The 16,273-nt window shown below is 49.0% G+C and overlaps 2 protein-coding genes across 2 annotated transcripts; both read left to right on the plus strand.

Moving 5' to 3' along the window:
- Positions 1 to 239: 239 nt before the first annotated feature.
- lrpap1 (low density lipoprotein receptor-related protein associated protein 1) lies at positions 240 to 12,898 on the plus strand. Its single transcript, XM_031814828.1, has 10 exons — positions 240 to 512; positions 2,072 to 2,216; positions 4,347 to 4,477; positions 5,206 to 5,326; positions 8,244 to 8,334; positions 8,435 to 8,499; positions 8,571 to 8,653; positions 8,772 to 8,822; positions 10,573 to 10,698; positions 10,977 to 12,898. Exons 1-10 carry the CDS (start codon positions 351 to 353, stop codon positions 11,043 to 11,045), a joined length of 1,044 nt encoding a protein of 347 aa, XP_031670688.1. The 5' UTR covers positions 240 to 350; the 3' UTR covers positions 11,046 to 12,898.
- Positions 11,623 to 13,830, plus strand: LOC116360144 (uncharacterized). The gene is made up of 2 exons (XM_031814829.1): positions 11,623 to 12,278; positions 12,318 to 13,830. Exons 1-2 carry the CDS (start codon positions 11,654 to 11,656, stop codon positions 12,350 to 12,352), a joined length of 660 nt encoding a protein of 219 aa, XP_031670689.1. The 5' UTR covers positions 11,623 to 11,653; the 3' UTR covers positions 12,353 to 13,830.
- Positions 13,831 to 16,273: the final 2,443 nt, after the last annotated feature.

A 16,273-nucleotide genomic window follows, 5' to 3' on the forward strand; every position in this document is an offset into this window, starting at 1 on the left:
AACTAGCCAACATTAAATTATGCCTCTGTGGTGTAAAATTGCTAAACCCTAAATCCCTTTTCAATCCAACGCGTGGATGATTCCTATTTGCTCAAAGCCTCCCACATCCGCCGTTACTAGGAGACGATTATGATGTGCATTGTGGGTATTGTGTTTTACAAACCCTTTCCCCAGAACAGTAAACCCGGGTTATTGGTTTTTCTAAAACTACTTATCCCATAATGCAGTTCAGGACGCGTCCGCCTCTTCTAAACACATGACTTGAAGTACTCTGAGGTAGATAGACCGTAGCTCTGAAATAGCGTTTCATTTTTAAGATTTATTCCATCCATTTTCCGGTACGGTGCAAAATGAAGTTCGGTTGTTTATTCGCGGTGTTGTGTCTCGCAGTCGGGGCGATTGCAGGAAAGTATTCTCGAGAAATTAACGATCAGAAACCGTCCGTGGACGGTAAGAGCACGGTGGAATTTAGGATAGCTAAACTCAACCAGGTGTGGGAGAAAGCGACCAGGGTAAGAAGTCAAGTCATGCTATTATTATAATAGTTTAGCTTTGTTTTACTTAAATATTGAGACAATCGAGAGTGAATTGTCTTCGTTATCGGGTCCTAGTGGAGTCCAAAAGTTAGATAACGTTTTGTCTACACTTCCTTGGTCTATCCAACATTTTGTTTAGGTAACTTAGCTAGCTAACAGTTACCTTAGCTGATTCAGCTACCTATGCCAATCAGCTAACGTTAAAGTAGTTAGAGATGGCTGAGGTCTGATTGTACCCGGGTACTTTAAGGAACCGATTTCTCTCACAGACAGACGAGACACACTACACTTCATTAGTTCCAGTCTGATTTGATTTACCACCCATCCCTCTCTCCCTTTCCCTCCTCCATCCTCTCTGTCTTTCCCTCCTCCATCCCTCTCCTCCTTTCCCTCCTCCATCCTCTCTCCCTTTCCCTCCTCTATCCTTTCCCTCCTCCATCCTTTCCCTCCTCCATCCTCTCTCCCTTTCCCTCCTCTCTCCCTTTCCCTCCTCTCTCCCTTTCCCTCCTCCATCCCTCTCTCCCTTTCCCTCCTCCATCCCTCTCTCCCTTTCCCTCCTCCATCCCTCTCTCCCTTTCCCTCCTCCATCCCGCTCTCCCTTTCCCTCCTCCATCCCTCTCTCCCTTTCCCTCCATCCTCTCTCCCTTTCCCTCCTCCATCCTCTCTCCCTTTCCCTCCTCCATCCTTTCCCTCCTCCATCCCTCCCCCTTTCCCTCCTCCATCCTTTCCCTCCTCCATCCCTCCCCTTTCCCTCCTCCATCCTTTCCCTCCTCCATCCCTCTCCCTTTCCCTCCTCCATCCCTCCCCCTTTCCCTCCTCCATCCTTTCCCCTCCTCCATCCTTTCCCTCCTCCATCCCTTTCCCTCCTCCATCCCTCTCCCTTTCCCTCCTCCATCCCTCTCTCTCTCTCCCTTTCCCTCCTCCATCCCTCTCTCCCTATCCATCTCTCCCTTTCCCTCCTCCATCCCTCTCCCTTTCCCTCCTCCATCCTTCTTTCCCCTCCCCCTTTCCCTCCTCCATCCTTTCCCTCCTCCATCCTTTCCCTCCTCCATCCCTTCCCTCCTCCATCCTTTCCCTCCTCCATCCCTCCCCCTTTCCCTCCTCCATCCTTTCCCTCCTCCATCCTTTCCCTCCTCCATCCTTTCCCTCCTCCATCCTTTCCCTCCTCCATCCCCTCCCCCTTTCCCTCCTCCATCCTTTCCCTCCTCCATCCCTCCCCCTTTCCCTCCTCCATCCTTTCCCTCCTCCATCCCTCCCCCTTTCCCTCCTCCATCCTTTCCCTTCTCCATCCCTTTCCCTCCCCCTTTCCCTCCTCCATCCTTTCCCTCCTCCATCCCTCCCCTTTCCCTCCTCCATCCCTCCCCCTTTCCCTCCTCCATCCCTTTCCCCCAGTGCTCCAGTCTAACACCAGTCTCTCTCCTTCCTCTAGATGCAGTTGCCCCCAGTGCTCCAGTCTAACACCAGTCTCTCTCCTTCCTCTAGATGCAGTTGCCCCCAGTGCTCCAGTCTAACACCAGTCTCTCTCCTTCCTCTAGATGCAGTTGCCCCCAGTGCGTCAGGCAGAGCTCCACAGTGATCTGAAGATCCAGGAGAAAGATGAACTACAGTGGAAGAAGTCTAAGGCAGAAGGGATGGATGAGAATGGAGAGAGAGAGGCCAAGCTACGACGTGGCTTCAACGGTGAGAGAGGGATGGAGGGGGGGGGAGACTAGAAGGGTTTTAAATAACTACTTAAACTACCTACCTGACTGATGGAGCGAGAGAGGACTAGAAGGGAGGAGTGGTGTAAATAACACTACTTAAACTAGAGCTTTATAAACAGTAGATTTTCTAGAGAGACAGGGCTGCTTTATAAACAGTAGATTTTCTAGAGAGACAGGGCTGCTTTATAAACAGTAGATTTTCTAGAGAGACAGGGCTGCTTTATAAACAGTAGATTTTCTAGAGAGACAGGGCTGCTTTATAAACAGTAGATTTTCTAGAGAGAGACGGGGCTGCTTTATAAACAGTTGGTTTTCTAGAGAGAGACAGGGCTGCTTTATAAACAGTAGATTTTCTAGAGAGAGACGGGGCTGCTTTATAAACAGTAGATTTTCTAGAGAGAGACGGGGCTGCTTTATAAACAGTTGGTTTTCTAGAGAGAGACAGGGCTGCTTTATAAACAGTAGATTTTCTAGAGAGAGACGGGGCTGCTTTATAAACAGTAGATTTTCTAGAGAGAGACGGGGCTGCTTTATAAAAATCGGGAAAGGACCTTAGGGAAGGTGTGTGGCTTGTTATAATGTGGTGGGGGTGTGAAGACCCTGGGGAAGGTGTGTGGCTTGTTATAATGTGGTGGGGGTGTGAAGACCCTGGGGAAGGTGTGGCTTGTTATAATGTGGTGAGGGTGTGAAGACCCTGGGGAAGGTGTGTGGCTTGTTATAATGTGGTGGGGGTGTGAAGGCCCTGGGGAAGGTGTGTGGCTTGTTATAATGTGGTGGGGGTGTGAAGGCCCTGGGGAAGGTGTGTGGCTTGTTATAATGTGGTGGGGGTGTGAAGGCCCTGGGGAAGGTGTGTGGCTTGTTATAATGTGGTGGGGGTGTGAAGGCCTTGTTATAATGTGGTGGGGGTGTGAAGGCCTTGGGGAAGGGGTGTGGCTTGTTATAATGTGGTGGGGGGTGTGAAGGCCTTAGGGAAGGTGTGTGGCTTGTTATAATGTGGTGGGGGTGTGAAGGCCTTGTTATAATGTGGTGGGGGTGTGAAGGCCTTGGGGAAGGGGTGTGGCTTGTTATGTGGTGGGGGTGTGAAGTCCCTGGGGAAGGTGTGTGGCTTGTTATAATGTGGTGGGGGTGTGAAGGCCTTGGGGAAGGGGGTGTGGCTTGTTATAATGTGGTGGGGGTGTGAAGACCTTGGGGAAGGTGTGTGGCTTGTTATAATGTGGTGGGGGTGTGAAGGCCTTGTTATAATGTGGTGGGGGTGTGAAGGCCTTGGGGAAGGGGTGTGGCTTGTTATGTGGTGGGGGTGTGAAGTCCCTGGGGAAGGTGTGTGGCTTGTTATAATGTGGTGGGGGTGTGAAGGCCTTGTTATAATGTGGTGGGGGTGTGAAGGCCTTGTTATAATGTGGTGGGGGTGTGAAGGCCTTGTTATAATGTGGTGGGGGTGTGAAGGCCTTGTTATAATGTGGTGGGGGGTGTGAAGGCCTTGGGGAAGGGGTGCGTTGGGCCTAAGAACAGCCCTTAGCCGTGGTATATTCTCCATCTACCCCCTCGCATTATTGCTTAAATATTACATATATGTTTATATAACTAAACCAAAATGGACCACAGCCTGTCGTTTCCAATGGGGTGGGGGTGGGGGGGGGGAATTAATCATAGTGGGCAGAGCCAAGCATGAGCTAGCGAGATTCTATTGGCTCTTTCTAGCATGTATTTGCATATTTGTGTTAGGGAACGCCCACTCTGAAGTGCATGTGTGAAGTAACTAAATCCAACCCATAACTCCTTATAAACAACACTATTAAAAAAATGGAACTTAAAGTCTACAAAACTTTGTCCACTCTGTTCAAAACAGATTGTAATTTTGGGAACAGAGAACTGTATCGAGATCAAATGTTTGATCGATGAGAAAATGAGCAGAACGTCGTCCAAAATCCTCCCATCTCCACCTTCCCCCACCGCCGGCCACTGGGCTTCCTCTCATCACCATATTTGGTAGTGAGTGGAAACGCCAAGCGGATGCCATTTTGTGTCTCCCTTCCACCCCAGTGATCCTGGCTAAGTATGGGATAGTATGGTTAACTGGCGTCCATTTTGTGTCTCCCCTCCACCCCAGTGATCCTGGCTAAGTATGGGATGGATGGGAAGAAGGACACCAGACCTCTAGAATCTAACAACCTGAAGGACCATGACATCAGAGAAGGAGACATGTTTGATGACCCCAGACTGGACAAACTGTGGAATAAGGTGAGAGGGGGGGGGGCGAGAAGGAGGAGGAGGGAGGGGGGGATGGCAGGAAGAGGGGGGGGGGGCACTTGTTCTCTTCTCTTACCAGTCATTTCCTTTCAAATCAGTGATCAGAAATATGGTAATAACTCCCCCTAGGCCACGTCTCCACCAACCCAATGGCTTTAGATTAGTGGGAAGTAGTGAAGGAGTGAACACTTCAGGAGAAAGGTGATATGATTGGGACGCACAGCCAGTTTCAGTATAACAGTGTCCATTTTGGTGATGAGCGTGCTCAGTTTCTCTCCCTCTATGGCTTTCACCCCAGTTTACAACCCGAGAAGCCATTTTGGGGCAACTTGTCCTCAGTTTCTCTTCCTCTATGGCTTTCACCCCAGTTTATAACCCAAGAAGCCATTTTGGGGCCACTTGTCCTCAGTTTCTCTTCCTCTATGGCGTTCACCCCAATTTACAACCCAAGAGGCCATTTTGGGGCCACTTGTCCTCAGTTTCTCTTCCTCTATGGCTTTCACCCCAGTTTACAACCCAAGAAGCCATTTTGGGGAAACTTGTCCTCAGTTTCTCTCCCTCTATGGCTTTCACCCCAGTTTACAACCCAAGAAGCCATTTTGGGGCAACTTGTCCTCAGTTTCTCTCCCTCTATGGCTTTCACCCCAGTTTACAACCCAAGAAGCCATTTTGGTCCTCATTCTTCCTACTAACAGTGTAATGGAAATGTTTCCCTACAGGCTAAGAGTTCTGGTAAGTTCTCAGAGGAGGAGATGCAGAGTCTGAAGAGGGAGTTTCAACACCACAAGGACAAGATCAGCGAGTACAACATCGTCATGGATACCGTCAGCCGCACGGAGGGTGAGAGGGCTTTTTTACGCTCGTTCTCGTTCTTCTCTTTTGTTTGTCATTCTGCTTCTCTCTCTTCTCTCTCTCTCCTCTCTCTCTCCTCTCTCTCTCTCCTCTCTCTCTCTCCTCTCTTCTCTCTCTCTCTCCTCTCTCTCTCTCCTCTCTCTCTCTCCTCTCTCTCTCTCCTCTCTTCTCTCTCTTCTCTTCTCTCTCCTCTCTCCTCTCTCTCCTCTCTTCTCTCTCCTCTCTCTCCTCTCTTCTCTCTCTCCTCTCTCCTCTCCTCTCTCTCCTCTCTCTCTCTCTCTCCTCTCTCCTCTTCTCTCTCTTCTCCTCTTCTCCTCTTCTCTCTCCTCTCTCTCTCTCTCCTCTCTCTCGCCTCTCTCTCTCCTCTCTCTCGCCTCTCTCTCTCCTCTCTCTCGCCTCTCTCTTCTCTCTCTCCTCTTCTCTCTCTCCTCTTCTCTCTCTCCTCTTCTCTCTCTCCTCTCCTCTCTCTCTCCTCCTCTCTCCTGCTTTCCTCTCCCCTAGTGATTGTCAGTGTTACCCAGTGATGAAGTGTCACTTGGTTTAGGTTGAATTATAATGTAGTTGTTTGACCCCTGGTGATTGTGTGAAATATTACTTCTGGTTTTGTTGACAGCTGTTTTATTGATGAAAGTTAGTAGTGGCAGTGATTGTGATGTGGTGGTTTTCTCCATTAAGAGAGTTAGTGGTAGTTAGTATTTTAGTGGTAGTTAGTATTGTAGTGGTAGTTAGTATTGTAGTGGTAGTTAGTATTGTAGTGGCAGTGATCTAGTGGTTTTCTCCACCAACAGTAAGTCACTCTGGATACCACTGAAACTAAACGACCTTCATGTATTTGTTGATTGTCTCCCTGTCTGTCTGTCTTCTCTCTCCTCATCTCTCTCCATACCCTCCCTCTCCCCCATCTCTCTCCCTCATCTCTCTCCCTCTCCCCATCTCTCTCCATCCCCCATCTCTCTCTCTCCATCCCCATCTCTCTCTCTCCGTCCCCCATCTCTCTCTCTCCGTCCCCCATCTCTCTCTCTCCGTCCCCCATCTCTCTCTCTCCGTCCCCATCTCTCTCTCCGTCCCCCATCTCCTCTCCGTCCTCATCTCTCTCTCTCCGTCCCCCATCTCTCTCTCTCCGTCCCCCATCTCTCTCTCTCCGTCCCCCATCTCTCTCTCCGTCCCCCATCTCTCTCTCCGTCCCCCATCTCTCTCTCTCCGTCCCCCATCTCTCTCTCTCCGTCCCCCATCTCTCTCTCTCCGTCCCCCATCTCTCTCTCTCCGTCCCCCCATCTCTCTCTCCCGTCCCCATCTCTCTCTCTCCGTCCCCCATCTCTCTCTCTCCGTCCCCATCTCTCTCTCTCCGTCCCCATCTCTCTCTTCCGTCCCCATCTCTCTCTCTCCGTCCCCCATCTCTCTCTCTCCGTCCCCCATCTCTCTCTCTCCCCATCTCTCTCTCTCCGTCCCCCATCTCTCTCTCTCCGTCCCCATCTCTCTCTCTCCGTCCCCCATCTCTCTCTCTCCGTCCCCCATCTCTCTCTCTCCGTCCCCCATCTTCTCGTCTCTCAACCGTTCCCCCTCTCTCTCTCTCCGTCCCCCATCTCTCTCTCTCCGGCCCCCATCTTCTCTCTCGCCGTCCCCATCTCTCCTCTCTCTCTCCGTCCCCAGCTCGCTCTCTCCGTCCCCCATCTCTCTCTCATCCGTCCCCATCTCGCTCTCTCCGTCCCACCATCTCTCTCTCCGTCCCGTCCCCCACCATCTCTGCTCTCCGTCCCTCCGTCCCCCACCTCATCGTCTCCGTCCCCCATCTCGTGCCTCTTCCATCTCTCTCTCTCCGTCCCCATCGCTCTCATCTCCGTCCCCCATCTCGCTCTCCGTCCCCACCATCTCTCTCTCTCTCTCGGCCCCTCCCCCACCTCTCTCTCTCCGTCCCCTCCCCCACCTCTCTCTCCGTCCCCCACCTCTCGGCCCGTCCCCTCCCCCTCCTCTCCCTCCCTCTCCCCCATCTCTCTCCATCCCTCTCCCCCACCTCTCTCCATCCCCTCCCCCATCTCTCTCCCTCCTCTCCCTCCCTCTCCCCCATCTCTCTCCATCCCTCTCCCCCACCTCTCTCCATCCCTCTCCCCCACCTCTCTCCATCCCTTTCCCCCACCTCTCTCCATCCCTTTCCCCCACCTCTCTCCATCCCTTTCCCCCACCTCTCTCCATCCCTCTCCCCACCTCTCTCCATCCCTCTCCCCCACCTCTCTCCATCCCTCTCCCCCACCTCTCTCCATCCCTCTCCCCCACCTCTCTCCATCCCTCTCCCCCACCTCTCTCCATCCCTCTCCCCCACCTCTCTCCATCCCTCTCCCCCACCTCTCTCCATCCCTCTCCCCCCACCTCTCTCCATCCCTCTCCCCCACCTCTCTCCATCCCTCTCCCCCACCTCTCTCCATCCCTCTCCCCCACCTCTCTCCATCCCTCTCCCCCACCTCTCTCCATCCTCTCCCCCACCTCTCTCCATCCTCTCCCCCACCTCTCTCCATCCTCTCCCCCACCTCTCTCCATCCTCTCCCCCACCTCTCTCCATCCCCTCCCCACCTCTCTCCATCCCCTCCCCACCTCTCTCCATCCCCTCCCCATCTCTCTCCATCCCCTCCCCATCTCTCTCCATCCCCTCCCCATCTCTCTCCATCCCCTCCCCATCTCTCTCCATCCCCTCCCTCTCCATCCCCTCCCTCTCTCATCCCCTCCCTCTCTCATCCCCTCCCTCTCTCATCCCCTCCCTCTCTCATCCCCTCCCCCATCTCTCTCCATCCCTCTCCCCCATCTCTCTCCATCCCCTCCCCCATCTCTCTCCATCCCCTCCCCCATCTCTCTCCATCCCTCTCCCCCATCTCTCTCCATCCCCTCCCTCTCTCCATCTCCTTCCCCTCTATAGAGATCCATAAGAATGTGATCTCTCCATTAGAAGGGGAAGTTAAACAACATGTCCTGCATCAGAAACACACCGACCTGAAGGACAAGATGAGGTGTGTATTAACGCTGTGTGTGTGTCTGTGTGTTTTAACGGTGTCTGTGTGTTTTAATGGTTGTGTGTGTGTGTTTTAATGGTTGTGTGTGTGTTTGTAGGGATCTGAACCAGGGCTTTGAACGCCTGAGGAAACTCAGCCATGAGGGCTTCAGCGAGGACAGCGGTGAGTGGTACACACACACACACACACAGTTGAGTGTGACTAGTAGTGATGTCCCCCTCCCTCCTCTCCAGAGTTTAAAGAGCCCAGGGTGATAGAGCTGTGGGAGATGGCACAGAGAGCCAACCTGACTGGGGATGAACTGGACTCGCTCAAGGTGTGTGTGTGTGTGTGTGTTCTTTCCATATCTGTTTTAAAGTGATGGATCACAGTCTGGATCATAATGTTCTGTCCGGTTTGGGTGTGTCTCTCCCTGTGTGTGTGTGTGAGATCAGGAGGAACTGAAGCATTTTGAGACCAAGGTAGAGAAGCACAGCCACTACCAGGTAACCTATCAATTATTAATCAATCCGTTTTTTTTCCCTCATCGATCTACACACAATACCCCATAATGACATCACAATACCCCATAATGACATCACAATACCCCATACTGACATCACAATACCCCATACTGACATCACAATACCCCATAATGACATCACAATACCCCATAATGACAAAGCAAAAACAACTCATATGACATTTCCATAAGTATTCAGACCCTTTACTCGGTACTTTGTTGAAGCACCTTTGGCAGCGATTACAGCATCGAGTCTTCTTGGGTATGACGCTACAAGCTTGGCACACCTGTATTTGGGGAGTTTCTCCCATTCTTCTCTGCAGATCCTCACAAGCTCTGTCAGGTTGGATGGGGAGCGTCGCTTTCAGGTCTCCCTAGAGATGTTCGATCGGGTTCAAGTCCGGGCTCTGGCTGGGCCACTCAAGGACATTCAGAGACTTGTCCCACTCCTGCTTTGTCTTGGCTGTGTGCTTAGGGTGGTCGACCTGTTTAAAGATGAACCTTCACCCCAGTCTGAGGCCCTGAGAGCTCTGGAGCAGGTTTTCATCAAGGATCTTTCTGTACTTCACTCTGTTCATCTTTCCCTTGATCCTGACTAGTCTCCCAGTCCCTGAAAAACATCCCCACAGCATGATGCTGCCACCACCATGCTTCACCGTAGGGATGTTGCCAGGTTTCCTCCAGACTTGTTGTTCATGGCCTGGGAATCTTTAGATGCCTTTTGGCAAACTCCAAGCGGGCTGCCATGTGCCTTTTACTGAGGAGTGGCTTCCGTCTGGCCTCTCTACCATAAAGGCCTGATTGGTTTTCCCATCTCCACAGAGGAACACTAGAGCTCTGTCAGTGTGACCGTCGGGTTCTTGGTCACCTCCCGGACCGAGGCCCTTCTCCCCCGATTGGTCAGTTTGGCCGTGCAGCCAGGAAGAGTCTTGGTGGTTCCAAACATCTTCCATTTCAGAATGATGGAGGCCACTGTGTTCGTGGGGACCTTCAATGCTGCAGATATGTTTCGGTACCTCTCCCCAGATCTGTGCCTCGTCACAATCCTGTCTCTGAGCTCTACGGACAATTCCTTCGACCTCATGGCTTGTTTTTTGCTCTGACATGCTCTGTCAACTGTGGGACCTTTATATAGACAGGTGTGTGCCTTTCCAAATCAAGTCCAATCAACTGAATTTACCACAGGTGGACTCCAATCAAGTTGTAGAAACATCTCAAGGATGATCAATGGAAACAGGATGCACCTGAGCTCCATTTAGAGTCTCATAGTTAAAGGGTTTGAATAAATAATGTATTTCAGTTGTTTATTTTGTTTACATTTGCAAAGATTTAGGAATTGTTGTTACTCAATCCATTTGTAACATAACAAAATGTGGACAAGTGAAGGTCTGAATACTTCCTGTCTTTTATTCACCTCCCTTGATGTCCCAAATGGACCCTTACGCCCTTAGAGATCTGAGAGGGTTTGACAGGTGTAAGCTATATGGTGCTTCCACCAAGCAAGTGCCTAGGGCGTAGGGTCCATTTGGGATAGGACCACTCACTTTCTCCTCCCTCCCTCTCTCTCTCTCCTCCCTCCCTCTCTCTCTTCCCCCTCTCTCCTCTCTCTCTCTCCTCCCTGCCTCTCTCCCCCCTGCCTCTCTCCCCCCTGCCTCCTCTCCCCCCTGCCTGCTCTCCCCCCTACTCCCCTCCCCCCCTGCTCCTCTCCCCCCTGCCTCCTCTCCCCTCCTCAGGAACAGTTGGAGTTATCCCACCAGAAGCTGAGACATGTAGAATCTCTAGGAGACAACGACCACATCCTGAGAAACCAGGAGAGATACAATAACCTGGCAGAGAAGACCAGAGAGATGGGGTACAAGGTAGGAGCGAGACAATAACCTGGCCGAGAAGACTAGAGAGACAATAACCTGGCAGAGAAGACTAGAGAGACAATAACCTGGCAGAGAAGACCAGAGAGACAATAACCTGGCCGAGAAGACTAGAGAGACAATAACCTGGCCGAGAAGACTAGAGAGACAATAACCTGGCAGAGAAGACTAGAGAGACAATAACCTGGCCGAGAAGACCAGAGAGACAATAACCTGGCAGAGAAGACTAGAGCGATTTGTTGTAATGCCTCTCTCTCTTTCTCTCTCAGATGAAGAAGCACATGCAGGATTTAACCAGCAAGATCTCCCGTAAAGGACTGGACCGTAACGAACTGTAAGGGGTTCCTCAGACGAGGCCCTGGGGGGGGGGGGGGGCGACGACGACAGAAGGCTGTGTGTTTTCAACATCAGGACTCGAAACAACAAATGAAGTCTTGCTTTGTGTTTTTCTTGCCACAGTGATTCAGAGTGTGGCGATGCTGCTGTCATGACAACCCTACGATGAACTGCTAATCTGCCTGTCTATATATACACACACTTCCGTCCACATTGCTCTTTTGTAGACTACTTTAATGAAATCAGTGTTTTTTCCGCGTAAATCTCATTTGTGATTATGTTCCATTTTAATAATGACGAGCCTGCTTCTATCTCAAATGGCACCCTATTCCCTACATAGTGCACTACGTTTGACCAGAGCCCTATGGAAGTAGTGTACTGTGTCGGGAATAGGGTGCCATTTGGGATGGAGAACGTGTCTTTCAGTGCCACTACTTGTTTTGTGTAAATATGTGTGTATGTATATATATATATACCTATTGTAGGTACATCTGATTATGTCCGTGTACCAAATGTCACCCTATTCCCTACATAGTGCACTACTTTTAACCAGAGCCCCGTACGTTCTTGATCAAACACCTAATAACTTTGATCAACAGTTTTATTCTGAATGTATTTGAGACAACCACATATTACCACCTCCATCGAACCCTTCTGGGGAAATAGCTGCGTCGCCATAGTAACTCGCGGTATCGGTGCATTTGACGACATCGCCATAGTAACGCGCGGTATCGGTGGATTTGACGACATCGCCATAGTAACACGCGGTATCAGTGGATTTGACGACATCGCCATAGTAACACGCGGTATCAGTGGATTTGACGACATCGCCATAGTAACACGCGGGATCAGTGGATTTGACGACATCGCCATAGTAACACGCGGGATCAGTGGATTTGACGACATCGCCATAGTAACACGCGGTATCAGTGGATTTGACGACGTCGCCATAGTAACACGCGGTATCAGTGGATTTGACGACATCGCCATAGTAACACGCGGGATCAGTGGATTTGACGACATCGCCATAGTAACACGCGGTATCAGTGGATTTGACGACGTCGCCATAGTAACACGCGGTATCAGTGGATTTGACGACATCGCCATAGTAACACGCGGTATCAGTGGATTTGACGACATCGCCATAGTAACGCGCGGTATCAGTGGATTTGACGACGTCGCCATAGTAACACGCGGTATCAGTGGATTTGACGACATCGCCATAGTAACACGCGGTATCAGTGGATTTGACGACATCGCCATAGTAACACCTGGTATCATTGGTATTTCAACAATAGTAGTAGCTTAATATCAGCAAATCTCAAGAACTCCTCCGTGACCTTTGGCCTAATGGTAAAATCCCTGAGCGGTTTCCATCCTCTCTGGCAACTCGGTTAGGACGGACTTCTGAATCTTTTGTAGTGACTGGGTGTGTTGATATTCAATGTCTGCTTTTAGTTTTTTATTCATCTTTCAAAAAATAGGTGCCCTTCTTTTGCGAGGTTATTGTAAAACCTCTCTGGTCTTTGTGGTTGAAATTCACTGCTCGATTTGAAGGACCGTACAATTATGTGTATGTGTGGGGTTGGAGTGATGAGGTAAGTCATTCAACAGTCATGTTGAACACTGTTCTGGCAGACAAAGTGGGTCCTTGTAACTGATGTGGCTTTAAGTACATATTTACTACGGCACTTAATTAGCCTTGATATTACAATGGGGTTGAATACTTGACTCATGAACATTTCAGCTTATCAATTGTGTGTAGTATTGTGTGTAGTATTGTGTGTAGGCCCAGTGGAGAAAAATAATCTAAATTGAATCCATTTTAAATTAAAGCTGTATTAACCAATCAGAGTTACTGAGAGAACCAGTGTCGTGATTGGAGAGTTACTGAGAGAACCAGTGTCGTGATTAGAGAGTTACTGAGAGAACCAGTGTCGTGATTGGAGAGTTACTGAGAGAACCAGTGTCGTGATTGGGAGAGAACCAGTCATGATTGGAGAGATACTGAGAGAACCAGTGTCGTGATTAGAGAGTTACTGAGAGAACCAGTGTCGTGATTGGAGAGTTACTGAGAGAACCAGTGTCGTGATTAGAGAGTTACTGAGAGAACCAGTGTCGTGATTGGAGAGTTACTGAGAGAACCAGTGTCGTGATTGGAGAGTTACTGAGAGAACCAGTTTCGTGATTAGAGAGTTACTGAGAGAACCAGTGTCGTGATTGGAGAGTTACTGAGAGAACCAGTGTCGTGATTGGAGAGTTACTGAGAGAACCAGTGTCGTGATTGGAGAGTTACTGAGAGAACCAGTGTCGTGATTAGAGAGTTACTGAGAGAACCAGTGTCGTGATTGGAGAGTTACTGAGAGAACCAGTGTCGTGATTGGGAGAGAACCAGTCATGATTGGAGAGATACTGAGAGAACCAGTGTCGTGATTAGAGAGTTACTGAGAGAACCAGTGTCGTGATTGGAGAGTTACTGAGAGAACCAGTGTCGTGATTGGAGAGTTACTGAGAGAACCAGTGTCGTGATTGGAGAGTTACTGAGAGAACCAGTGTCGTGATTGGAGAGTTACTGAGAGAACCAGTCGTGATTGGAGAGTTACTGAGAGAACCAGTCATGATTGTAAATCGATGTTAACACAAGTCTTTGAACCATGAATATACAGTGTCTTTATTGGCCCATGTGGGCGGGGCATCCTGAAGATGCAAAACACTGTAATAACAAAAATGAATCAAATGTAGATCGAACAAATTCCCAAAAAAGTAATAAAAACACCTTTTCTCCCATTTTTCTCGTCATCTGGATATTTTGAAGAAATTGGTACACAAATGAGCATAACAAAATTGAACAGAATTACTTTTACTATTGTAGGGCCTAAACATATGTTTAAAGCCTTACTGATGAATCCTATGTAGTTCACATGGGAATCGAACATAAAACCTGTTTCTGGCACCATGACAACGAACAACAGTCACTGGAAACTATGAGTGCTGTCTTCACTAACGATCTCTTGTAAACTACAGGAACTGATGGCTTCGAGACACCAGAAGCCTCAGTATCTCAGAGGACTCCGACCTTACGGCAGTAACCAGGTGGGTGTTAGTTCAACCCTACGGCAGTAACCAGATGGTTGTTAGTTCAACCCTACGGCAGTAACCAGATGGGTGTTAGTTCAACCCTACGGCAGTAACCAGATGGGTGTTAGTTCAACCCTACGGCAGTAACCAGGTGGGTGTTAGTTCAACCCTACGGCAGTAACCAGGTGGGTGTTAGTTCAACCCTACGGCAGTAACCAGATGGGTGTTAGTTCAACCCTACGGCAGTAACCAGGTGGGTGTTAGTTCAACCCTACGGCAGTAACCAGATGGGTGTTAGTTCAACCCTACGGCAGTAACCAGGTGGGTGTTAGTTCAAATCCCACCAGTGACACGTTTGTTTTCCATCTTAACTCTAACAGACCGGTGTGTGAGGTTGATATATCCAGTTTGAACAGGTCACAGAGCGAAGGGTTCCTGGTGTTACCAGGGGGTGTGTAGATCACCAATCTCCTAGACCTGGTTGTACAGGAGCGGCTGTGGGTTCGAAACCCCCCAGTTTCTGGGACCTGGAGCATATCTGAGTAGTTCTATCTTCAGGTCTAGGCTTTAGGACGTGGTAACTGAGTAGTTCATTCATTCTTCAGGTCTAGGCTCAAATGCGCCTTGCAGAGGCATGTCGGTGCCAGCGTGGATTATATTTTGTTGACTGTCCGGTGCTCTTCAACAATCCCAGCCTATGTGGACACTTTACTAAATGTCATGCTGCCGAGTATAAAATTATGTTTTTGTATATACAGTACCAGTCAAAAGTTTGGACACACCTCATTCCAGGTTGCAAGTTCAAATCCCCGAGCTGACAAGGTACAAATCTGTTGTTCTTGTCCCTGAACAAGGCAGTTAACCCACTGTTCCCCGGGAGGCCGTCATTGAAAATAAGAATTTGTTCTTAACGGACTTGCCTGGTTAAATAAAAGGTTAAAAATATATATTAACATATCCCAGGGTTTTCCTTTATTTTTACAATTTTCTACATTGTAGAATAATAGTGAAGACTGTGAAATAACACATGGAATCATGTAGTAACCAAAAAAAGTGTTAAACAAATCAACATTTATTTTATATTTGAGATTCTACAAAGTAAACCACCCTTTGCCTTGATGACAGCTTTGCACACTCTTGGCATTCTCTCAACCACATTCATGAGGTAGTCACCTGGAATGCATTTCAATGAACAGGTGTACCTTGTTAAAAGTTCATTTGTGGAATTTCTTTCCTTCTTAAATGCGTTTGAGCCAATCAGTTGTGTTGTGACAAGGTAGGGGTGGTATACAGAAGATAGCCCTATTTGGTAAAAGTCCATATTATGGCAAGAACAGCTCAAATAAGCAAAGAGAAACAACAGTCCATCATTACTTTAAGACATGAAAGTCTTAATACGGAACATTTCAAGAACTTTGAAACTTTCTTCAAGTGCAGTCTTAAAAACCATCAAGCGCTATGATGAAACTGGCTCTCATGAGGACCACCACAGGAAAGGAAGACCCAGAGTTACCTCTGCTGCAGAGGATAAGTTCATTAGAGTTAACTGTAGAAATTGCAGCCCGAATAAATGCTTCATAGAGTTCAAGTAACAGACACATCTCAACATCAACTGTTCTGAGGAGACTGTGTGAATCAGGTCTTCATGGTCGAATTGATGCAAAGAAACCACTACTGAAGGACACCAATAATAAGAAGAGACTTGCTTGGGCCAAGAAACACGAGCCATGGACATTAGACCAGTGGAAATCTGTCCTTTGGTCCGATTAGTCCAAATTTTTGATTTTTGTTTCCAACCGCTGTGTCTCTGTGAGATGTAGACTAGGTGAACGGATGATCTCCACATGTGTGGTTCCCACCGTGAAGCATGGAGGAGGAGGTGGTGCTTTGCTGGTGACACTGTGATTTATTTAGAGTTCAAGGCACACTTAACCAGCATGGTTACCACAGCATTCTGCAGAGATACACCATCCCATCTGGTTTGCGCTTAGTGGGACTATCATTTGTTTTTCAACAGGACAATGACCCAACACACCTCCAGGCGGTCTAAGGGCTATTTGACCAAGAAGGAGAGTGATGGAGTGCTGCATCAGATGACCTGGCCTCCACAATCAGCTGATCTCAACATAAATGAGATGGTTTGGGATGAGTT

Source organism: Oncorhynchus kisutch, unplaced genomic scaffold (genome assembly GCF_002021735.2).
Source record: "Oncorhynchus kisutch isolate 150728-3 unplaced genomic scaffold, Okis_V2 Okis07a-Okis12b_hom, whole genome shotgun sequence".
Classification (NCBI taxonomy): Eukaryota; Metazoa; Chordata; class Actinopteri; order Salmoniformes; family Salmonidae; genus Oncorhynchus; species Oncorhynchus kisutch.